Source organism: Crinia signifera, chromosome 19 (assembly GCF_055691185.1).
Source record: "Crinia signifera chromosome 19, ASM5569118v1, whole genome shotgun sequence".
Lineage (NCBI taxonomy): Eukaryota > Metazoa > Chordata > Amphibia > Anura > Myobatrachidae > Crinia > Crinia signifera.
This window is the reverse complement of record NC_139226.1, coordinates 60,346,295-60,371,899: the sequence shown is the minus strand read 5'-3', so window position 1 is coordinate 60,371,899 and position 25,605 is coordinate 60,346,295. Positions and strand designations below refer to the sequence as shown.

At 45.2% G+C, this 25,605-nt stretch overlaps 1 protein-coding gene across 1 annotated transcript in view; it reads right to left on the bottom strand.

The window, feature by feature from the left end:
- Window positions 1–24,219, bottom strand: part of TNNI3 (troponin I3, cardiac type) — a 32,344-nt gene extending 8,125 nt beyond the window's left edge. The window contains exons 1-6 of the mRNA XM_083161501.1: window positions 24,205–24,219; window positions 21,681–21,692; window positions 17,757–17,933; window positions 15,515–15,556; window positions 14,958–15,089; window positions 12,811–12,900 (exon numbers count right to left, since the gene is read on the bottom strand). Coding sequence (XP_083017627.1) covers window positions 12,811–12,900; window positions 14,958–15,089; window positions 15,515–15,556; window positions 17,757–17,933; window positions 21,681–21,692; window positions 24,205–24,219 — 468 coding nt within the window. The remainder of the gene's footprint in view (window positions 1–12,810; window positions 12,901–14,957; window positions 15,090–15,514; window positions 15,557–17,756; window positions 17,934–21,680; window positions 21,693–24,204) is intronic.
- Window positions 24,220–25,605: the final 1,386 nt, after the last annotated feature.

Sequence of the window (25,605 nt, the reverse complement as noted above, 5' to 3'; positions counted from 1 at the left end):
ACAACAAAGAGTTACAATTGCTTACAGCAGGGAGTTACTATAGCTTACAAAAGAGAGTTGCTATCGCTCACAGCAGAGAGTTACTATCGCTCACAGCAGAGAGTTACTATCGCTCACGACAGAGAGTTACTATCGCTCACAGCAGATAGTTACTGTCTCTCACAACAGAGAGTTACTATCGCTCACAGCAAAGAGTTACTATTGCTCACAGCAGAGAGTTACTATTGCTCACAACAAAGAGTTACAATTGCTTACAGCATAGAGATACGATTGAATTTAACAGCGAGTTACTATTTAACCTTCATTTAAAAATAAATAAAAAGTTAATGTCTATTTTTTCAGTTGGAACACATTCAGGTGCTCATTCTGGTTAGCAAACTCACCCTTACGTTCGCACAGGGAGTTCGATGTTGAAGCTCTGCACATGCGCATATTCGCTTATGCAGATGTGCAGGGCTTCTCTGCGGGCACCTTTGGAGACTTGCATAGTCTCCAAAGTGCTTGCAAGGGGGGCGTGTAGGAGGCAGGCCGGGCACACTCACATGCGAATGCCCTGCATTTCGTGGGCGTACACACGAAAATGGTGGCTGCACCCAGGAAAACCCTGTGTGTCCCCTTGCAAACCCAGGAGGGCACTGTTGAAGGGAAAAGGGGAAAGGGCTGGCGACCAGTGCACAGGTTAATATCACAGAAAGATAAATATATGCGAAAATATTTGATTCCACAATAACTAGGTTATTTTTCGAGAGAGGGCATGCTCCCTCCGTTCATCTCGGAAGTGGAGGTGCACCCAGGAGAGTGGCTATAGTTGCAGAGAAAAAAATACTCTCTCTTTTTTGGGGCACTCTTTTACTCAGATTACGCGTGGTAATCTATAAATTCAATAAATTGTGTTTAAATATTGTGGTGGCGTATGATGAGGTGCCCACAGTCAAACCTGTCACTCTATTGGCGTGTTTACAGATTGAGGCCTCTCATATGAGAGTAGGTACCTGCATTGAATGATAGTAGTAACTGTAGTTATGCAGGAGCTACTGGTTACTCACTAGTACACAAAGTTATGGGGAAAAGAACCCTGGACAGAGTTTTTTGGGATTCCCCTGGTTTATGAGGTATTATTAAGATTTAACTTTTAATTTCTATGTTAAAATATTGACTAGACAGACATTTTACTAGACAGGGACACACATACATGTAAACAAAAAATGACAGATAAAAAGCAGTATACGTTTGTATCTCCGTGTATTCTGGTGCAATATCATCAATCCTCTATCGATTTCGAGGAGATTGTTTGTGTATGCCGGTAATGATCTCTTTTGAGTATTAATTCCCCTTTTCCAAGTTTTACTCAGGGGATATGGTCAGACCATATGCTCTTAATACTAAACCGAGAAATCTGGCAATCCTGGGAACAAGTTTGGAGAGGATACTGTATCTATCATGTTCTACACTTCAAGACTTGGGGCCTTATTCTAGTTCACTCTTAGAGGCAAATTCCTTCTTAGCTGGACAAAACCATGTGCACTGCAGGTGGGGCAGATGTAACATGTGCAGATAGAATTAGATTTGGGTGGGGTTTTTCTTCAAAGTGAGATCTATATTGCAGTGTAAAAATAAAGCAGCCAGTATTTTCCCTGCACAGAAACAAAATAACTCACCCAAAGCTAAATCTCTCTGCACATGTTACATCTGCCCCCCTGCAGTGCACATGGTTTTGCCCATCTAAGAAGGATTTTGTCTCTAAGAGTGAACTAGAATAAGGCCCTTGGTTGCAAATATCCTGCAACATTTGTTCCTCAATAAAGAGAAAATGCATCAAACATATGCGTATTGAGAACCTCAATGTATACAGACAGATAATATACAGAGAGATCTGGCAATCCTGGAAACAAGTTTAGAGAGGATACTGTATCTATTAGGTTCTACACTTCAAGACTTTGTTACAAATATCCTGCAACATTTGTTCCTCAATAAAGAGAAAATACATCAATCGTGTGCGTATTGAGAACCTCAATTTATACAGATAGCCTTGTTTCCGCCACGGAGGAGGTATACATGCAAATTATACCGTCCTGATACAGATATAAATGTCACAATGTGGAGTTTTAATATATTTAGAGAATGCGTATAAACAATGCTTCTATACCGTATACAATGCTCTCAAGCTTTAGGCACTCAGGGTGAGATTTAATAGGATGAGAGTAGGGATGCCAATCCCGGGGCATTTTTTTCAATCCCGGGATTCGGGATTGAAAAATGCTCAATCCCGGGATTCCCGGGATCCCGGGATTGGCGTCCCTAATAATAAAAAACACCCTGGCCGCCCGAGCGCTGGGTGGGTGGGCGGGTGTCAGGGACCGCTGGGTGGGCGGGTGGTTGTCAGGGACCGATGGGTGGGTGGGGGGGGTGGGTGGTTGTCAGGGACCGGTGGGGGGGGTGGGGGTGGGTGGTTGTCAGGAACCGCTGGGTGGGTGGTTGTTACGGAGCGCTGGGTGCCCTTTAGCGCTGGGTGGGCGGGCGGGTGGCCGGCCGTGAGTGCTGGGTGGGAGGGCGGGTGGCCGGCCATCAGCGCTGGGAGGGTGGGCGGGTGGCCGTCAGCGCTGGGTGGGCGGGCGGGTGGCCGTCAGCGCTGGGTGGCCGGGAGCGCTGGGCGGGCAGCCGTGGATGTGCGGCTGTGCCGTGTGCCCTGCGCAGCGTGACCTCGCAGCGTGACTTCGTCACGCTGTGCACTGCGGGGTCTGGGGAAGCCAGGCAGCGTCTGAGTGCTCAGACGCTGCCCGGCATTAAACTGCGCATGCGCAGTTTAATCCCGAAATCCCGGGATTGGAAATTCCAATCCCGGGATTGAAATCCCGGCGTTTTGGGGGCCAAATCCCGGGATCCCGCCGATCCCGATCCCGGGATTGGCCACCCTAGATGAGAGATTCAGAAAGTGAGAGATTTGGGAAGAAATCTCCAGGTTTTTTTAAAGCGCACAGCAAAATCAAACTGGTTTTGCCGTCTGAATGATTGCCGCTTTAAAAAATCTGGAGATTTCTTACCAAATCTCTCACTTTCTGAATCTCTCATCCTATTAAATCTCACCCAGAGTGTCTGGTACCAGTGTTTATTTTATGACATTCTAACATTGTTATTAAGCAGATCAGTAATATATTTTAAGCAGTTATAAACCTCTAGGGTGTAGGTATAGGTTAACCAATGATACCTCTTTGGCTCCCGTACACGCTTTTTGAAGCTAAATAGAAAACAGGGGTAGTATTTATAGATTACCACGCGTAATCTGAGTAAAAGAGTGCCCCAAAAAAGAGAGAGTCTTTTTTCTCTGCAAACCCAGGAGGGATCCTGCCTTTCGGGGGTGTCAGCTGCCCATCCAGTTCTCGGAGCAGGACGCCGCAGATCTAAGTTGATTTGCGAGCATTGCAGAAATCATTCGATGGTGGGTGACCATTGAATGAATTCAGGCCAGCATGCAAGTCTGCGAATGGATGTTTATGCAAAACATCCATTCGCAGTGTGGCGGGACATTCGCCGTGCAGCACTGGGGGGTGGGCATTCGCACGCCCGGCAGGCGGTGATATAAAGCTCACAAAGCAGCGAACTACCGTTGCTTTGCAAGCCAACCAGAATGACCTCCTCAAAGTTGTATGCAATGCTAATATTTATAGAGTTGAGATTATTGAATATCAATACTTGTAATCTCTTTCTGTACAGCAGTAACAGGGAGACTCTGTGAAATAGCCGCAATCCATACTTGCCTACATTTGAAAACAAGTTTCAGGGAGATTATAGCTGTTAATAGAATTTTGCACAGCTCCCCATTGAGGAGGCGTGTTATGCTCCTCCCAAAGGGCGTGTCTAGTTCCATATATGGAGAGATTATAAAAAGAGATTGTGCACATTACAGCTAGAAGCGTGGGTGTGTACTGCTACATCTGGGAGGAATCTTTTAAAATGACTTATATCCAAATGTAGATGAGCCCCAAAGCAGTTAGCAATGATACAATACTTGCTAAAGTGCTGGGAAACGGTGCAGATGATTCAATATAAATGTATCTGTCTCCCATTTCTTTTTTTCCCCAAAAATGTAACAGTGTAATGTGGGCTAGGTGAAATGTGGGAGATTGCTAGACTAAGGAGGGAGAGAGGGAGATTGCTGCTATTTCAAGGAGTCTCCTGCAGAATGCAGGAGGGTGGGCAACTATGCATTCTCCCTAAAACCCTGAAGAGTCCAGCAGCGTCCTTTATTGCCACCACCCTATGCAGCTGTTATATACTTGGGGAAAAAGAAATCTGAGATATACAGTATGAACTGTATATTTAAATGGAACATAATTTGTCTCCATTAGTTATTTGGTACAATGATCCCTGTGGCCACATGCATTTTCAAATAGGTTTTCCTGTGACCAATTATATGGAACCATGGGGCAGATGCAGGGCCGGATTTGTCACTAGGCCCGTGAGGCACGTGCCTAGGGGCGGCACCCTTTTAGGGGCGGCAGCTGTCAAGCCACTGCCAGTTACAATCCTCTGCAGTCTGCACCATTTGAAATTTTTATTTTAAATATAGTGCTGCGGGCTAACAGTCCCTCCCACGCTCCCACCATCTAATTTTCCCCTCGCCGGGGGCTGGTGAGAGAAAGACCCTCAGCTCAGCCACTATATGGAGTCCAGCCCCCCCTCCAGTGCTGCCGCAGTCCCACGCTCACCCTGCTGCAGTTCTTTCCCCCTCAGTGGTGCCTCCTCAGTCCCGCGATCCTCCCCTCCAGCAGAGCTGTTGCGGTCAAGCTCCTGCTGCCACCGCCACATGCTCCCCTCACCAGTGCTGGTGAGGGGGAGCTACCAGAGCCAGTCAGCGGCGGTCGAGTTGCGCTACCTCCGTCCCACGCTCCTTACCGCACTGGTGAGAGACTGAGGCTGAGCTTGCCAATGAGGACCCAGCGGACCCTATGTTAGTCAAGAGATACCTGCTGCCATGGCTTTCAGGTACTCGGGGCCACAGTGATGAAGCGGGGGGGAGGCACAGTGCAGCCTCTACTGGCAGTGGGTGGGGAGTGGTGGACATTAAGAGGAATAAGGTGTTGTCTGAAGCCTTTCATACCCCTGCACTCTCTCTCCCTCCTCCTCTCTGTCTCCCCTAGCCCCCTCTCTATTCTCTGTTTATTCTCTGTTTTTCTCTCTCCACATACCGGTCTATCTCCTCTCTTCTATGCTCTCTCCACCTGCCCCACCATTCTCTAACTCTTTCTCCTCCCCTCCTGTCTCCTCTATTTCCCTCTACCCCCCCCCCCCCCATCTTTCTCTCCCCCAGCCCCCCTCATGTCTAATAGGGGGGCGGCAAAAATGTTTGTGCCTAAGGGCGGCCAGACCCCTAAATCCGCCCCTGGGCAGATGTATTAAGCTTTAACAAGAGATAAATCCAAGGGTGATAAGGACGGAGAGATAAACGTCCAGCCAATCACCTGCTAACTGCCATGTTACAGCCTCTGTTTGAAAAAGTCAGTTAGGAGCTGATTGGCTGAACATTTATCTCTCCTTATCACCCTCGCATTTATCTCTTGTTAAGGCTTAATACATCTGCCCCCATGTCTGATAGAACCATAGGTGTGCGCACATTGAGTGTTAGGGGTGCACAGGCACCCCCTAATGCTGTGTCCACCCTTATGAACACCTCTGCCGCTAACAATACCAGCCAAAGACTCTTTCTTTTTAGAACTGAATTCCATTAAAAGAAGCACCTATCAATCAATAATGTGTATTTTTCATTGGTAATTGTACTAGACCATTGTCATATTACTACATACCTGCGTCATCCATATATGTTTATGACTTTATTTGCTTGTGCTGTTAGTGTTACACAGAGTAATTAGAAGATTAAAACTGAAATAGGCAGATTATGGTGTGGCTGAGAGATATTGTAGATACATTGTAGCCAGTGCCAATCGATGATGGTAGACATGCCTAATTGGTGGTGTAAGACACGCCCAATAGATGGAGCTATGCACACCCCTTTGACGGTGCACCCCCTATTAAAATGTGTTGCACACGCCTATGGATAGAACACTATATACTGTAATATATGAACAAGCCCTGAAATGCATTAGCATAGCTTTTGCAAAAAAAGTACATTATTTCCATATTTTTGCTCATGCGCTGTGTATAGGATCACAGCTACGAATCCATTAGGGGACACCGACATCTACCTGATTTACTAGTAAAGTTAAGGCACACACACACACACTGGGCGATTTTGAGCTGAGAGCAGCTCAGTTTTGCCGATTGAGCTGCTTTCAACACAAAAGCCACCCAGTGAGTATGGGCAGGCGGTGGCCGCTGATCATTTGCTGGTTCTACCAGCAGACTGAATGTCTTTCCATAGCATCCTGCTATGGAAAGCCATTAACAGCGGCATAAATTGCTGAGCAGGGGTAAAATCGTGTTGTGTATAAACTCAGCGAATTTCAGCCCAGAGATCATTGCTGTGCATACATGCTTGGCAAAAAAACCAGTGTGTATGGGCCCTTATTCAGATCTGATCGCAGTACAAATTTGTTCTCAAAATGGACAAAACCATGTACACTGCAGGTGGGGCAGATGTAACATGTATAGAGAGAGTTAGATTTGTATGAGTTATTTTGTTTCTGTGCAGAAATATACTGGCTGCATTATTTTTAAACTGCAATTTAGATTTCAGTTTCAACACACCCCACCCAAATGTAACTCTCTCTGCACATATTACATCTGCCCCACCTGCGGTACACATGGTTTTGTTGAGAACAAATTTTTACTGCGATCAGATCTGAATAAGGACCTTGGACCTTTAGACTCATCTAATCTACTTTGCAAATCTCACCCACACATTTTAGTACTCCATATTGCTATACAATACAGTTCCCTAACGCCATACCTCCCTACTCACCTGATTTTAGTGGAACTGTCCCTTGTCCTGCCCAGAGCTGACAATGTTCCACAGTGGGGGGGGGGGGTTGGGTGTCCCCCTCAGGGGCAAATGCAGGATTTTCAGAAGGGGGTTTCCAGAGAGGGGCGGAGCAAAGCACAGAGATGGGCACTTAGGTGGCCCAGTATATGCCGAGTCAGTTAAAGTATTATAGATAGACCAATTGTATATAAATAATAATAATAATAATAATAATAATATACATATATATATATGTGGAAGTGGAAGTGGAAGCTTTAATGTCCCGCGGTTGGTAGGGAGTATTATATCAACCGCTCAGCATGTAGGGCCTGGATCAGTAATTTCTACTAATTATCCCTTTACTGCACAGATGGTGGGAGATGAGGTGGGAGAAGGGGGCATTGGGCTGAATGAAGGGGTCCTGATACATAACTTCCAGGGTGGTAGAGGATGTGTAATATGCAGAGGAGGGGTGTATAGTGGAGTGGGCTTATTATTCATAATTTTCTGGTGGGAGGACAGCTTGCTTGACTGCAGATATCTCCAGTTCCCGGAACTAGATTTCTTAGCTTTTAATGGAATTAAAACCTAGAGAATCCCTCCTACCAAATGGTACTGGGGACTATGGGATCAGAGTTCAGAAGGCAGAGCAATCTGCCAACGAATATATAAAACTACATACCAGGTGTGTGGAGCTGGAGCAGTAACCAGCTGCTGGAAGGCTGAAATCTCTGGTTCTGGGCAGAGTAGAGACAAGCTTCTAGTGTCTGTCAAAGGGGGAGAGTCCCAGCTTTTGGAATATATCCTCAGAAAAACTCTAAGTCAAAAAGATCTTGAAGAGCAATTAACAGGCTTAGATGGGGACCACTGCTTTGAAGTCAGATATCTCCGGTTCCCCATGGCCGATTTTTATAATTCTTGTACCCCTGGAAAGAGGGGACCCTCAGCTTTCAGTCTAGGTCCCTAGACTGGGGGGTTTCTGGGTAGTTAGAAACCCCCCCTGCGTGCGCTACTGCCCTTGCCTGCCTTGGGGAGTAGATGCTGTGTGTCTACTGAGTGAAAGAGAGGCTTGGCTTGGGAACACGCCATTACCCCGAAGCCAAACCCCGGCTGAGGCCATGCCCCTTTTTTATGCATCCCGATCTAAAAATCTTCTATGTTGGGAGGTATGCCTGGTGCCTAGGTAGACCCCCATAATCAGGGGCGAAACTAGATATTCATAGGCCCCATAGCAAAAGTTTTTAAAGGCCCCCTATTTAGCAACTGATGGGGACAAGTGTAAAACATATTAATTAGACAATAAAGATAGGCCCCCTTCAGCTCTGGGCCCCATAGCAGCTGCCTCCCTTGCACCTATAGTAGTTTTGACCTTGCCCATAATGCTGGTGCCAATATTAATAATCTAGTAAAAAGCTCAATCTTTCCATATCCAGGTAGTTTGAAACATATAATTTTGGTTTCACTTTCTGTGAAGGAGTAATTTGGTAAGACGGGTGGCCTCTAGTGGTCACTTGCAGTACTATACCTCAAAAAGATGAGGATGATTTGACCTTTTATATATAGAGATGATATATAATCTATTTTTGTTATTCACCTTCTATACATGGAAAATAAAACTGTATTAATGCGTGACTCAATGGATTCCTAATTCACATCACTGCTAAATATGTTCATCAGATACCTGCATTTGCTAGGTACATCTGGAGTGTGAAATGTTTTCTAAGTAATTACTCTATAGTTTGGAACTTAGATTTACCAAGAAGAAGCCTCTTAGGTGTTTACAGAGTACTCCCTGGATATGCTAATGTTTTTGTAGCACACCCTTATGTATAGAAATGTGAACCAATGCTAATTACATGAGAACACCTACAGTATCACTCATAGGCTGAAACAACCTGGGCCACAGGGCAGAACTGTGCACTCTAGTCCTCCCACTGGGTCAGATCATCTATTTTATCATGGTGACCCAAGAGGGAAAATATGCCAATGCTCATTAAGGGGCTATTCACTAAAATAGTCACTAATGCTCCAAAATCCCAACATCAAATACCTATCCCTGATATTCACAGCGATTTGGGAGAACTATTGATCACTGCACTCATGCTGGAACATGTGCTCTGATAAGGAGCTATGCTGGCAAATCTTGAATTTAATACTTTTGCTGTTATTGGCACCACTGGGTCAACATTGCCAGGTTCTGCCAAGGCAACATTAGTGGCTGCACGTGCTATACCTTGGGTCATACCTGCACACTATAGGGGAGGCATGTTCAAACTGTGGCCCTTCAGCTGTTGTGAAACTTCACATCCCAGCATGCTTTGCCATAGTTTTAGAATTTCCTAATAGTAAAACTGTGGCAAGGCCTGATGGGATTTGTAGTCTGGAGGGCCATAGTTTGGACATGCCTGCTATAAGGTAAATATTTTAAAGCTTAGCAATCAATCAGACTCTGTTTATCATTTTGTAGGATGCAAAAGAGAAATGATGTACAGAATTTGATTGGTTGCTATGGGCAACATCACCACCTTTTGATTTTTATAAGTGTTAGTAAATTCTACCTTATGAGTGCTGAATCAGATGGAGGGATCCGTAAACAGATCCCTCTATACAGCACTGCTATTTCTCCATGGTTAGCAAGGCCCCAGAGGCTTGGTAAATAGGTCCCAAATGCAATATATAAAGGTGGGGGGGGGGGGGGGGGCTGCGCAAGCGCGAATGTCACAGTCACCGAGGCGTTCGCACGAGTAGAGGAGGGGGGGGGGCAGGCAAGGGCCGGAGCAGGGGGAATGCCCAGCATTTAATGGATGTCCCCATGAAAATGCTGGACGTTCCCCTCTTTATTTCCAAAGAGGAGAGAAAACATTTGATGGTCGGCGATTATCGAATGATTTCTCTTCCCTTCATCCGCATTTTACTGATAGGATTAGGCGGCGAGGGCATTTGGCCAGGTGGTGGGTGGCGTTAGGCCACTCGCTAAGCCTCAAACGATGGCTGCTTATCAAACAGTACTGAATTAGGCCCTTCATTCACTATATTAAATACTGTTACTTATTACATATCACGAGTTAGCATTTACCTATATTTGGCCAATTTGTTGCTGTTGCTTATAAAATAATATTCATCCATTAGATTCTCCTTGTACATGTGGTATAACTGAGAACATCCTTACATGGAGAGTGCCACCTAGTGGCTGATGTGCGTAGTTATAATTCATAATGTACAAAAGAACAATGTTAGCCGAACATTTCAGACAGTACAACAGAATCCTCAAGTTACAAGTCAATTTCTTTATATCTACAGTATATACATATTTCTATTTAATCATTCTCACCAGTACCACTCCCTGCCCTAGTCAAATTCACAGTCTATGGGGGAAATTTATTAAGATGGGAGTTCTATTTCACATGGGATGTTCCTATGGGCAACCAATCAGATACTATAATCTTCTAGAAGGTGCTAAATAAATAAGTAGATTCTGATTTGTTGCCCATAGCAACATCCCATGTGAAAAAGAACTCCCAGCTTAGTAAACTCCCCCTGTGAGGGAGATGTAATAGGCTGCAGGGATTTGGGGAAGCACATGTTCTAGCATGCAGTGGCGTAACTAAGCCTCCGCAGCCCCCGCCGTGGCGGGGAGGCGCAGAGTAACTATGGGCGCCGGGGGGGCTGCGGTGCTATAGTTACCCGCTGCGCTGCTGCCCGACCGCATCGGCGGTCACTGTCCCATCACTCGCTCCCGGCGCCGGCTCCTGCTGATAATGAAAAGTGACACTTAGAAAATGGCTGCCCCCGTATTGCAGACAGTTTTGGCAGCCATTTTCTAAGAGTCACTTTTCATTATCAGCAGGAGCCGGCGCCGGGGGTTACATTACACTGAGTACAGTGACTGACACAGCTGCTGCTGCTGCTCGTGGCAGCATGAAACTTGCTTCTCACAGGAAGCAACTCAGGGGGCTGTTTTATTATCAGTGCTTCCTTCCACTAGTGCCTGTGAGTATGAACTTATAACAAGGTCCCATAGCTATGCCCCTGCTCTTGCCCACCCCATGTGTGTCCCTGCTCCTGCCCTCCCCATGTGTTATCCTGCCCACCCCATGTGTGTCCCTGCTCTTGCTCACCCCATGTGTTACCCTGCCCACCCCATGTGTGCCCATGCTCCTGTCCACCCCATGTATGTCCCTGCTCCTGCCCACCCCATGTGTTACCCTGCCCACCCCATGTGTGCCCCTGCTCCTGCCCACCCCATGTGTGTCCCTGCTCCTGCCCACCCCATGTGTTACCCTGCCCACCCCATGTGTGTCCCTCCTCCTGCCCACCCCATGTGTGCCCCTGCCCACCCCATGTGTGTCCCTGCTCCTGCCTACCCCATGCGTTACCCTGCCCACCCCATGTGTGTCCCTGCTCCTGCCCACCCCATGTGTTACCCTGCCCACCCCATGTGTGTCCCTGCTCCTACCTACCCGATGTGTTACCCTGCCCAACCCATGTGTGTCCCTGCTCCTACCTACCCGATGTGTTACCCTGCCCAACCCATGTGTGCTCCTGCTCCTACCTACCCCGTGTGTTACCCTGCCCACCCCATGTGTGCCGCTGCTCCTACCTACCCCATGTGTTACCCTGCCCACCCCCTGTGTGCCCCTGCTCCTGCCTACCTTATATGTGCTCCTGCCCACCCCATGTGTGCCCCTGCCCTCCCCCTATGTGCCCCTGCTCCTGCCTACCTTATATGTGCTCCTGCCCACCCCATGTGTGCCCCTGCTTCTGCCCACCCCATGTGTGCCCCTGCCCATTCTATGCCTTTGTCCCCTCTGCTATCTGTGCCTCTGTTCACTTTCCTATATATACTGTACATCACCTCTATCTGTTACCCCCCCCACACTTTCCATTGCTCTGCTCCCTATGATATCTCTACCTCTGACCCCTTCCCCTCCATGTGTTCCTCTGCATCCTTCTCATGTGTTCCTCTATTGCCTTCCACATCTGTACCTCTGCTATCTCCTCATGTGTATCCATGCCTCCCTGCCTCCTGTCGGCTGCTGTCAGAAGATGCACAGACCAACAGAAACAAGACCGCGTGAAATGACACACAATTTGAAGCATGCGGGTAAGCATTATTCTCTATTAGTAAAGCACTGGGAAGGGTCATTGTGGTATTTGCTATGGGATATGGGGAGGGTTATGCTTATGTATTACAGTGTGTGGCGTAATGTGTAAGGGGCATTATCAAGAGGAGAGGGGGGCGCCAGAAACTATTTTGGCAGGGGGGAGCAAAATTTATAGTTACGCCACTGCTAGCATGCGAGGAATTAAAGGGCCTGCTGGGAAATGTAGTCCCACGGCATGACCAATGTGAACATAAACACATACAAACACACCCTATAAAGTACAATTTCATTCGCATACATGCACACACCTTTCATGCAACATACATTCATACTCACCTCTCCATGCTCCCACGCAGGTCATCCCCTTCTTCTGTAGCACTCCATGGGTTAAGAAGACAATTTAGGACAAGTACATGGTAAATAATGACTGTTCCATCAGGGGACAGGACACTGAAGCAATTATTAGGGTGGCAGAGATATAGTTTAAGAAAAGTATATGAGGAGAGAGGGCCCTGCTCGTGAGGGCTTACATACTAAAGGGGCGGGGCAGACTGATAGGAGTGACACAGAAGGGGTAGAAATGAGCATAAACAAAAGGTTAGGAATTTAGGATGAGAGATGTCTGGGTTTAATAAAGAAGAGGGTCATGAGAGCCTGTTCAAAGTTTTGTGTTTGTCAGGAAGGCAAGAAAGGAGATGGCAGTAGTCAAATATAGATATCAATAGATGTACAATCCCTGAACTGGGGTGCAGCTTACTACAACAAGCAGGATCTCCTAGGAGACTGTACCTCTGTAATACTTTTGTTCACTTTAGCTTCCATGTCATATCTTTCTTCATCCACTACATCAATCCTTGCATGCAGCTCATTGCACAGATCCTACAAGAAAATATGTTGTGCAATCATTTATAGTGGTTTGTCGATAAACATCTTAATCTCAAACAAGAAATGTGGTATGATGGCCAGATCTCTTCCTGACAGGTCTTACTGACAGTAATGACTTTTTTAGGATATGCGTGTGTGCAGTGGTGGTTCCAGAGGTGGGGCTCCAGTACAGTCCACAATTGAAATAGAGGAAGCACACCGACTGCCACCTCAAACACTGCCAAACAGGAATTGCTTCTGTTTGTCCACATACATTATGACTGGCAACCACCAGCACTGGTTTTGCCTGCTACATTGGCCATAAATAATATGAATTGATCCAGGTACACCAACCAAAGTCACCCTTGCAAGTGGGTGGCATGGAGCATCAAGGCATCAATATATTCATGCTGCATTAAAATGAGCAACTTATTGAAAGTGCCTACACAGATATTATGTAATCATTGGAATAATGGTTTCATTTTAAATGGACCCCTTTTCAAGACATACATCTGTATTGTAATTGGTTGGTGTGGTATAGCGCTCTGACTGTCGGGATTCCGACAGTCAGTGGTCCTACAGCAGAATCCCGACTGACTGTACCCCGACAGGGGGGTAGCGCAATGAAGCCCCTTTCTCACCATGCTGTGCTTGCCACAGGTTCTATGGGAGTTGTGGACACCCACACGGGAGAATATCCGGTACTTGTGTATTATCACGGCGCCAAATTTGACTACGTATGCCGGCGTAGAGATCGCATCGCATGCAATCGCATGCAGTGCGATGGTACTTGTTAAATTTCACGGCACCCCTGGCCGTAGATTGCATCGCACGCAAATCGCATGCGATCGCATGTGATTTTATCACGTGCAATGCCACTATCTACCTCACCCCAAAGCATGGCGAGCGGATGTGGAACGCATCCTCCGACCTTTTCATACCCCCACTATCCACGTCGGCGTGGAGTTGATTTTATAAAGTGTAGCGAGCGCAGCGAGCCACCGAGCCCGAAGCATGGGGAGAGCAGCAAGCCCTGTGAATGTCTGTGAAAAATGAGCCCAAAGCGTGGCGAGCCCCATGAGGGGACGCAGAATACAGGTCAAGTAATACTCATCCGCTTGCCACACTTCCAGCTCGTTTTTTGCAGAACCTCGCGGGCAGTGGCGTAGCTACGTTTTGGGCGCCCCCCCCGCCGTTAGGGGGGGGGGGGGCGCCCATACCCACCCCCAGCCGCCGCCGCCCCGTCAAGCACCCCCGCCGCCCCGTCGCCTATGCTAACCCCCTCCCCCGCAGTTTTACCTATCGCACTGCGCTGGTCCCGGCGGCTCCGTTCTTCTGCTGAGGACCACCACAAAATGGCCGCCCCCATACAGCAGACAGTTTCAAAGAACAGTGTGCTATATGGGGGCGGCCAGCGAGATACGTAAGTCTGCGGGGGATTGGGGGGGGTAACTATAGCACCGCAGCCCCCGGCGCCCCCACATGCACAGCGCCCCCCCCCCGCGTTGGCGGGGGCTGCGGTGCTATAGTTATGCCCCTGCTCGCGGGGCTCGCCACGCTTCTGGCTCGGTGGCTTGCTGCGCTCGCCACACTTTATAAACTTAACTCCACACCGACGTGGATAGTGGGGTTATGAAAAGGTCGGGAGGATGCTTTCCGCGTCCCCAAGCGGAGCTCGCTGCACTCGCCATACTTCGGGGATGCGATGCGATCTCACTACGTAGAATAGGGCACTAAGCTATTTGCTAAGTGGGTGCCGTGATAATACAAACGTAACGAATATCCCCTGTCAGTTGAGATCCGGACTGTCGGCATTTAACAGTCAGGATTCCGACGTTGGTCTACTGTTGGGAGGCCACCTGGCAGCCAGTGAGGAGAGGAGTCATCTTTTTCTTCATAATTTACTACAACGCTAGAATAAATAGATATGGATATTAATCCGACATTACAAATAAAGCATCAGGTTCAAGAACTCTGACATTTGTTTGTAAAGAGCTCCACGAGACATATATCGGAATCTACCCAGTTGCATGTGCTTTCTTATTCTAATTCCATACAATATTACTCTTTACCTGAAGCTCAGAATGAGACAGCCCAGAGAGTTGTAGGGGCTCACAATGCTCAGCCAAAAACCTCTCCTTCTCATTGGCTCGCTCTTCCTCCTCATGTTCCATCTGACTCTTAGCAATCTGCAGCATCATACTCTGAAGAACACAATAAACTTTTAACAAGTATCTGTCTTGTGTACATCATTAGGTATATGAGAATGCAGCCAATTCATTTGGAACCAGCGACACAACAGAAGCATGAGAATAGATAAAATGAATTCCCATGATTGGTTTCATCCGCAGTGTGTAGGGAGCAGGGGTAGTCTAATACTGACCACTAATATTAATAATTATTATCTATCTCACAATAAATAATCTCCAAAGCACTGGTGATAATATTCATATTTATCATTGTATGATAATTATCCTCAAGCTTAATACAGAGGTCAAGGCCTAAATGTTGGCCTCCATTTTGTAAAGTCTTCTTTTTGGGATTCCAGGTGGTACAAACAGCTAGACAGCATTATGAGCAAAGTCATGAGTATGGATTATATTAAAAAATAAACACGGCTTCACGCTACCTTCAGCTGCAGTTTCCGAGAAGCAGTAATCTTTGGTTTTCTCTGGAAAAAAAATATATATTTATTACTTTATTCATTTAACGTTATTCTAAAAACATTAATTATTATGTCCTATTATGACAGGTTTTAGCAGAGGTATGGATTATTAGGTCTCCAACAGTTAGATCAACATGCAGAAAGGTCGATATGGGGCTAGGTTGACAAGGGTGTAGGTCGACATGTCATTAGGTAGAAAAAAGCATTAGGTCGACATGGGCAATGTCGACCGTTGACTCAGTTGACATGGACACTGAAACGCAGCACCGCGTCCCCTCGCCATGCTTCGCGCAAGGTGCCTTGCTTGGCACACTTTTTTATTCTCCCAACACGGCATAGTGGATGGTAGGGCATGAAATACCACCCGTTGGCACATATCGGCTAAAAAAAACTGTAAAAAAAACCATGTCGACCTTTTGACTGTCCACCTTGCCCATGTTGACCTCATGCTTGTGTTGACCTAATGACATGTCGACCTACACCCATGTTGACCTACATCTATGTCGACCTTTTTGCATATCAACCTAATGGTGTCGACCCAATGCATGTCGACCTAATGACCATATCCCTTGAGCAGAACCTCAGGAACTTTACAATGATTTTGTATTAGCTTTGCAAAGGTCCAGAGATACAGCCATGGTCTGACCTTCCCTGATATGATCTGCACCCTACCATTAGTTTGCTAGGTATGGAGACTGTGTACGGGTTATGGAGAAGGTGGAGTCCAGGCCAGCCATGGAGAAAAGGGTGGAGTTTCAACACACGTTTTAACAAGTGGACGTGGCCACAGAAAAAAAAGAGTTATAACAAACCAGCTGCCTTCCTTGTTAGAAAATGCCCCTACATCGCTCTGTGTGTAGGGACCATGGTGCGTGGCCCCAGCATGCTAGATAAATCGAGTTAGATGACTGCTCAGAGCCAGTGACCTCACCGGAGAACACTGGTCCTGACAGATCTCTCAGCACACAGCGCTGACACATCGCTGTGCAGCCCTGTGTGCTGAGCAGTGGCAGTTTTTACCTATGGGCTGCAGGGCTGCAGCCCCCCAGGTAAAATCGTCCACTGTCTCTGCCTAAATGAAGCCAGATGCAGTCTGTGAGTGCGCTGGCTTCAATGTGACTGGCAGTGACTTCCTTTTGGAAGTCCGACCTGCCAGTCACTCAAGCCAGATACATTGGGCCTTATTCTAGTTCACTCTTTCTGACAAAATCCTTCATAGATGGACAATACCATGTGCACTGCAGGTGGGGCAGATGTTACTTGTGCAGAGAGAATTACATTTTGGTGGGGTTTTACTTCAAACTGAGCTCTATATTGCAGTGTAAAAATAAAGCAGTCAGTATTTACCCTGCACAGAAACAAAATAACTCACCCAAATCTAATTCTCTCTGCACATGTTACATCTGCCCCCCTGCAGTGCACATGGTTTTGTCCATCTAAGAAGGATTTTGTCAGAAAGAGTGAACTAGAATAAGGTCCATTGGGAGGTGTTCCCTCCCTCTGGGATGCCTCTCTGTGCGCAAATGCGAGGCAGCCCCCAAAATGGATTCTGCACTTGTGCAGTACCGTGGACAATACTGCGCATGCGCCGGACCAGGGAACCTGATTAAGCCTCCAGGGGCTGCTGCATGCGCTGGCCCTGTGCAGGGGATCAGCGGCTGGGACCAGCAGGTGCGGGGAGCGCAGTGGCGGCAGAGGAGGGGGGGCGCATTGTGGCAGCCCCACTCCTCCAAAAGGGTAAGAGCCGCCACTGGTGCTGAGCGATCTATGTTCACTCAGAATGCTCAGCAAAATCTCCCCGTATGTAGGCCCATTTAGAAAACCTCTGTGCATTAGAGAGGTACAGGGGAGGCACTTAATTACATCTAGATACAAGTTACTATGTATTGTTAACTGCTGCTTATTCTGTACTTACTGTATTAACCACACTGACATGTACAAAGCAGCATTCATTCTATAAAATATGTTCTGCAACAAAATGTAATGTACAAATAGATACAAACACAAAGGGCCAGATGCACTAAGCTTCAAAAGTGATAACACAGAGAGTGATAAACAGCCAGCCAATCAGCTCCTACCTGCCATGTCACAGACTGTCAAAAAAAATGTCAGGCAGTAGCTGATTGGATGGCTGTTTATCACTCTCCATTTTATCACTTTTGAAGATTAGTGCATCTGGTCCCTAGTGTTCCTAACTTGCCCCTACCTTAATCTGTGGCTCAGTGGCATAGGAGCGATAATTTGCTGATGATTTCCTTCGGATAAGTGGAGGGGCAGGTGCTGGAGGTGCAGGTGCAGGTTTTGGTGGTTCCGGTACTGGTTCTTCTTCCTCCTCCTCCTCCTCCTCAACCTCTTCTTCCACATACTCCTCCTCCTCTTCATACTATTTGAAGAAATGTCAAGGTGACAGTATAAGCTCTTTATGAGCAGCAGGCTTGTATCTATTATTTACAGTGATCAGAAGTAGGTAACATATTATAGATCAATGCAACTAAAGACTGTTCTCCATAACATATAACCGGTGATTTATGGGTTCTGATGCCCACTGCATTTTATTTTCTTCTTATAGCAGAGATACTGTATATAAGGCAAGTGTTCATCACAAATAACATAATGAGCATTAACAATTAAAAAAAATAAATTGTGAAAATTTAGTTCATATATTAATTTTATGTGTTTTATAATTAAGGGACTGTAGACCATCTAGTAGTAGCAGTATTAGTAGTGTCTGCAAAGTGTCCGCAGCGCCGTACATAGCAAACAAAAAAACAAATGACAAGGTAACGTACAGGGTGTGTTGATAAAATACAGCATAAATAGGGGTATAGCTGGTAGAACTAAAATCAGCATCAGTTCTGAAGTAGGTGTCGAAATTGTAGAGGAGACTGAAGATGAAGTAGAGGAAGGGAAGAACAGGACAGGAGCGTTGGTGAGGTAAAGAGGTAGGTTGAGTACGTGAGGAAGGAGGGCCCTACCCATAAGAGTTAACATACCTAAAAGGAGGTGGGTGTACGAATGAAAAACAATAGGATAAGTAGAAATGGATAAGAACAGATGGAGGGGTAGGGAATGCAGAATAGGAGGAGCGAAAGAGGTTAGGAGGAGGAGGGATAGGCTAGTCGGAAGTAGTGGGTTTTGAGGAACCGCGTGAAGGAGTCCGCTAATTACAAATGATGAAAAAACTAAAGCAAATCTAGGAATGGTGAGTGCCTATGATTACTGCTTTTTACAGACAGACACACACACACACACGCCCACCGTGCTGCCTGTTCGCCTCCTCTGGTTGTGCTAGTGAATAATAGATGGAGCAGTGCTACTGACATTGGGGGATGAGAAGTTATGACATCTCATCCCCCAACAAAGTGATGTAGAATGGGTCTCGGGGGGCTGGAGTACAAATGTGCCTGACCGTGCTGTCAGCACTGGGGTCAGTGGAGGGTGAAAATCATTAAATATATTTTATATAGTATGAGGGTGAGATCTGAATTTGAGGGGCATCAATAAATATATATACTAAGGGATGGGAGTAAGGCAAGATCTTTAAATATATTACATAAGGGGCGGAGGTGATATAATCTGCACAAGGGTTTGGAAATACTGTGGGCACAGCTAGGGGTATGGTGCTGACATGAAGAAGAGGGCCGTCCTGTGTTAAGTGCCCCAGCTCCCCCAAGCCCCAGCCCTGAGATACCCTATTATTTGGTCTGGAACATCCTCGGTCCTCACCAGCATACCACCTCTGTACAGTTCTTCAGCGGCTAGTCTTAGAAGCTGGGGGCGCCAATGAAGACTACATTAGGTCATACAACAGGGGTCTTCACCCAACACCACCCCTCCCCCTGCATTCACCAATGACCTGCCATAATTTACTGTGATCATTCATGCAGCTTGTCTGCACTTATTACTGCAGCTACGAGTCATGGAACCCATTGGTAGCTCAAACAGAATGCAAACTTATAACACTGTGTGGCTTTGCCCTTTATAAGAGCACATATCTTCTCTACATGATCTTAACAGTGGAGTGTGTTGAACATTGACCTACTATCCACCTGAAAATCAGATTTCTTGTTCACTATGCTGTGGCTATTATGTGTAATGTGCACTACTGTGGCTATTGTGTATAACGGGTACCACTGTGAGGCATAACATTTATAAGAGGCACTACTACTGTGACATTATGTATAAGGGGCTATTCTACTTTGAGTGTTATTTGTAAGGGGCACTTCTAATGTGGGCATTATGTGTATAAGAGACAATACTGTGGGAATTGTGTATAAGGGGCACCACCGTGTGGTGTAACATGTATAAGGGACACTATTACTGTGGGTATTTTGTGTATAAGGGTCACTACTGTGGACATTATGTGTAGGCAGTGTCACTACTCTGGGCATTGTGTATAAGTGGCATTATCGTGGGTATTGAGTATAATGCGTATCGGTGTCATTACTGTGCGCATTGAGTATAAGGGACACGATTTTGTGATGTAAGATGAATAGAGGAAAGTGAATCAGCTGACAAATGTGTGCTTATCATTATTTCCCATCTCTTAGCTGTCTTATTAATGCCTCTAATTCCACGTTGTTTGCATTTCAAAAGTTTAAATTAGGGGGTTGTTTAAAGCTATATATTAATGTATACTTAGAGGTCAATTTATTGGATACACTTTCATAGAACTTGATAGGACCCAACTTATTTCTCCAGGACTGATGCATTCAACCAGGTGCAAGAAATTTTAATTAGATACTGTAATCGGGTTTATGGTGACATGACATCATCACACTGTTACAGTACATTTATAAACCAAGTAGCTGATACTGGTTGGCTCGCTGAGCAGGGAAAATTCTCTGCTTATAGCGAGCCTTCTAATGCCACCCACTAGGCATGCAAATGCCCTGTCGCACTCTGGACATTCCCGCCACTTTACAAATGGATGTTTTGCTTAAACGCAGACGGCAGGTGGCCGTCTGCGTTTGCATAGTGATGTCCTGCATTTTCCATTTTTCAGCGGTTTTGTGGGTATGCCCAGGAAACGCAGGGTGAATATGCACATGAGCAGGGCAGAAACATCAGTCCCCGATGCGAACACGCCAGGGAGCAAATCAATTCAAATCAGGCCCCAAGTTTTTCTGGCTGGGTGTACTTGTTAAAGGATTGAAATAGTCTAATGGGGACTTCTAACTGGCCAATGCTGATATTGAGAACAATGTTAGAGAAAAATTGTGTTAAAACAAATTATATGAAACACAAAAGTTTTTCATACATTTTTAGAGGACCCTGTTGCAGGGTCCTCAGAAAATCTTGCCTGGGTGCCTTCCCATGTGTACCGTATACACATTTGTAATTTGTGTTGTGAGATTTTTAATTTATGAGATACCTACTGTTTACCAATTCTTTGTTTAGATCAGTGGTTCCCAAACTGTGTTCTGTGGCACCCCAGGTGCCCTGGGTTGGTGGTCCAGGTCCATGAAACATTATTTATAACTAATGTAATAGGCAAAATGTGAACAAACAAAAGTGAATCACATAACTGAAATTTTATCAGACTTCTCGCAGACTTACACTGCCATTTGTTGGCAGCAAGTGAAATTACCTCTTCTAGTTTTCAAAGCATTTGCTTCGAGCAGGCTTACTAGTTATTCATATTCTTGATGAAGAACTCTGGTATCAAGTTCTCACGGGAGAAACAAAAGACATTTATGTAATCCTCTCACTCATTGGAGACAGCATTAAAGTTTACAGAAAGAACTAAATAAAGCATGCACGAGCCCTGAAACCATAGCCGATCGCTATTTCAGAGCCGATGGGGAGTGGTGACAGGGCAGTGATGCAGCATTAGCAGGACGCAATGTTTTCTCTTAGTGGTCCGGTCAATGGAGGCGTTTCCGGACCACTTGGGGGGCCGATGTGACCAGTAATACGACCACCCTCTGTCAGGCTTCACAGATAGGCTGCGCAACCAGGGGTATGACAGTCAAGTGCGAGTGCTTTGTTGTGGAAGACATCATGGCGAGGGGTGCCCCCCCTGCAGTCTAGTGCTGGCAATTGACTCTGAATCAGGCCCAAAATCTAGTGCTTCCTATGATATCAAATTCAAAAGTATATATATTAAACTGGAAGTGTCCCTACGTACCTGCTTATAGGTCTAAAAGTAAAGGACAAAAAAAATCTATAGATTTAAGGAAAAAAATATGGCCAAAAGATATGGATTGGTGTAAATGGGTCAAAATAAGATTTTTATTGTAATTGATATATTTGTTAAATGATAGACCAAACTAGGGATCACCTTAATGGCAAATAACATACTCTGGGGGAAATTTACTAAGATGCAAGTTTTTCACATGGGATGTTGCTATGGGAAACCAATCAGATACTATCTATTATCTTTTAGAAGGTGCTAAAAATAGAAACTCCCCATTTTGTAAATTTCCCCCTATGAGCATTAGTGTAGATTATTCATCCTTCTTTTCCCGAAAATGTGGATTACTAATACGGCCTACACACATGCCGATATTAAGGCATTTTCTAAGCGATTTTGCTTAGTTTGGCAAAGTCGCTTAGCAAATGCCCTCACATCGGTGTATGTGTGGGGGCTATATCAGCATCCGTGCGCGTCCCCGCGCGTCTTTATCGCTGGCCGAGATTGATGGACAGTGTCCATCAATCTCGGCATCGGCAGTGTTCTCCCACCGGAGAACACTGGCGCTGTCTGCTCGCTTAGCACACAGAGCTGACAGCTCGCTCTGTGTGTGGGCTGTCAGCTCTGTGTGCTAGGCGATAGCGGTGCAGCACAGCCCGACCTAGCATAGCTAGGTAGCCCTGCACACATCGCAATGTGTGTAGGGCCCATAAGAGAGAGTGTATCTGACTAAGAGGGTGATTCAAGTTGGTTTGCAAAAGCTAACTCCTTTTTTAATGGACAAAACCACGTGCACTGCAGGGGGGCAGATGTAACATGTGCAGAGAGTTACATTTGCGTGGGGTGTGTTCAAACTGAAATCTCAATTACAGTGTAAAAATAAAGCAGACAGTATTTACTCTGCACAGAAACAAAACAACTCCCCCAAATGTAACTCTCTCTGCACATGTTACTTCATGTTACACATGCAGTGCACATAGTTTTGTCCATTTAATAAGGAGTTTTCTTTTGAAAATCTGAATCACCCCCTTAGGGTTATACTAAGTAGTAGTAGTAGTAGTACGTTTATTTATAAGGCGCCACAAAGTGTCCGCAGCGCCGTACATAGCAAAAAAAAAAAATAAAAAATTACAAGGTAACGTACAGGGTGTGTAGAAAGATACAGTATGAATAGGGGTATAGCTGGTAGAACTAAAATCAGCATCAGTTCAGAAGTAGGTGTCAAAATAGTCAAGGAGACCGAAGATGAAGTAGAGGAAGGGAAGAACAGGACAGGAGCACAGGTGAGGTAATGAGGTAGGGTGAGTACGTGAGGAAGGAGGGCCCTGCTCATAAGAGTTAACATACTAAAAATAGGTGGGTGGACGAACGAAATACAATAGGATAAGTAGGAACGGAGGGGAACGGAGGCAGGATAGGAGGATCAAAAGAGGTTAGGAGGAGGGATAGGACAATATTTACTAAGGATTCAGAGTACAATATTTAGTGTACAGTAATAGAGACAGATCAATGGTTTTGACGCATAATGAACATAAAAGCAAACCACACAGAAAATACTTACAGTTACCTCCTCCCTGCAAGAAAAGAGATAAGAAAATATTAACTGTCAGAGCCCCTCAAGCATTTTATAGACTGGATCGGGGGAAAGAAATGTCTTTCCAAAGTTTTATTTTAAACCTCAAAGGGATTTTGGAAATGCATTTTTTGCTATATTACAGGACAGCAAATACACAAATAGCTTGATTTAGAGCCAAATGCAAAATGGCAGAGTCAGTGACCGCATTGCTTGCTGTAAAATAGCTGTATCTGCACCAGCCCCTTCCTGACTATAAAAGATACTTCTAACATACAAATGTGCTCTGTGAAAAATGGTTGGCATACAGCTCTTAATCATCCGTGTACTGAATGGCAATGTTAGTGTCCACAAGGTGCCAGCATTCCATCCATCTATGCAGCATTCAAACAGCACTTTGCAAACATTAGTAACTAGTGAAATCGCTAGGAATGGAGCAAAGGGTATATATATATATATATATATATATATATATATATATATATATATATATATATATATATATATACAGGGCTATTTTTGTGCAGGCTCCAGCAGGAACTGTGGCCCTTATTCTAGTTCACTCTTTCTGACAAAATATTTCTTAGATGGACAAAACCATGTGCACTGCAGGTGTAAAACCCCACCCAAATCTAATTATCTCTGCACAAGTAACACCTGCCTCGCCTGCAGTGCACATGGTTTTGTCCATCTGAGGAATATTTTGTCAGAAAGAGTGAACTAGAATAAGGGCCACAGTTCCTGCTGGAGCCTGCACAAAAATAGCCTTGTATATATATATATATATATATATATATATATATATATATATATATAGTAGTTGACTGGAACAGAGGCGGCACTCAGCGGACTTGGTAAAAAACTTTTAATCACAGCTGTGATTAAAAGTTTTTTACCAAGTCCGCTGAGTGCCGCCTCTGTTCCAGTCGACTACTACAGATTTACCTGGGAAGGCACCATCGGCAGCTGTTTATCATTCAGGCAAGAGTGCCGGGCTGACACCGTGGACTATATATATATATATATATATATATATATATATATATATATATGGTAGGATGTGCACCGGCCACTTTTAGTGTTTCATGTTTTGGGTCTGTATCTCTGGCCGTGTTTTGGATCTAGCTCTGTTTGAAAACACCACCCTTCCTTGTTTTGTGTTTTGATCTGTATTTTTTTTTAAAACATAAAAATCGTAGGTGAGGTAGACAGGAAAGGGAAGCCAGGAAAGGTCAGTGTCAAGCAGACCAAGGGGCTGAAGGATTTGCATGAGAAGAGGGTGGTCCATAATGTCAAAAGCCACAGAGAGGTTAAGGAGCATAAGCAAAGCATAGCGGTTTTTGTATTTGGAGATCATTGAAATTTCAATAAAGTGAAGATGATAGAAGCCAGAATGAAATGTGTTAAGCAGGCAGCGGTAGAAATGAGAGTCTGGTTGCTGGAAATAGTGTTAGGATCAAGAGTAGTTTTTTTTTTTTTAAATGAGGGAGGCAAGGGAATACTTAAGGCAGAGGGGACATATGTGATACCCATAGGTGAATACAGGAGGGGGGGAGACAGAACAGAGAGAAATGACTGCCTTTCCCAAGGTGATGAAAGTCCTAGTTTAACCCCTGTAATAAACACGTGCTAGATAAAACAGTGTAAAAGGTAAAATGTGAGGTATAAAAATAAAAATAATATACTTACTCAGACATCTTAGGAAATGTTGCTAAAATAAACCAAAAGAAAAGAAAATAGAAAAGTGATTACGCTAGCTGGCAAACATCATCATTTTATTTACTGATATTGTTTTCTTTCTGTTTTCTACTGATGATATTCTAATATATTGCACCTATATTATTTAGGGTTATCTATATAATAAGTTGAAGAGTGTGTGTGTGTTTGTGTGTGTGCATGTCTGTCGCATTGCGGACACACCGTGGCACTCAGAGCCACCAAATTCAACAACAAGGTACCTCTGGATCCGGTGGTGTGCACCTTGAAGCCGTTTTGAGGAAATTTCACTTAGAAATGTAAAAAACACCAAGGTTTAATTTGCCTTTATTGATGATCTGGGAAAAGATTGACGATCTTGGAAACCGATGAAACCGATGACTAAGGAACAACTCCACACATGATTTTTATTGCTGTCATTGAGTATGAATGACACATTCTAACATTATGGTGGAGGCTTTAAACAATTAGGAATAATTGAGGATATACAAATACCATACATCACACACAGGTACACATTGTACACACACATAGCACGCAACATATATATATATATATATGTAGTGCACCTCACACACACATTGGACAGATACACACAACAAAATACACACCCAAACACATAACAAACCC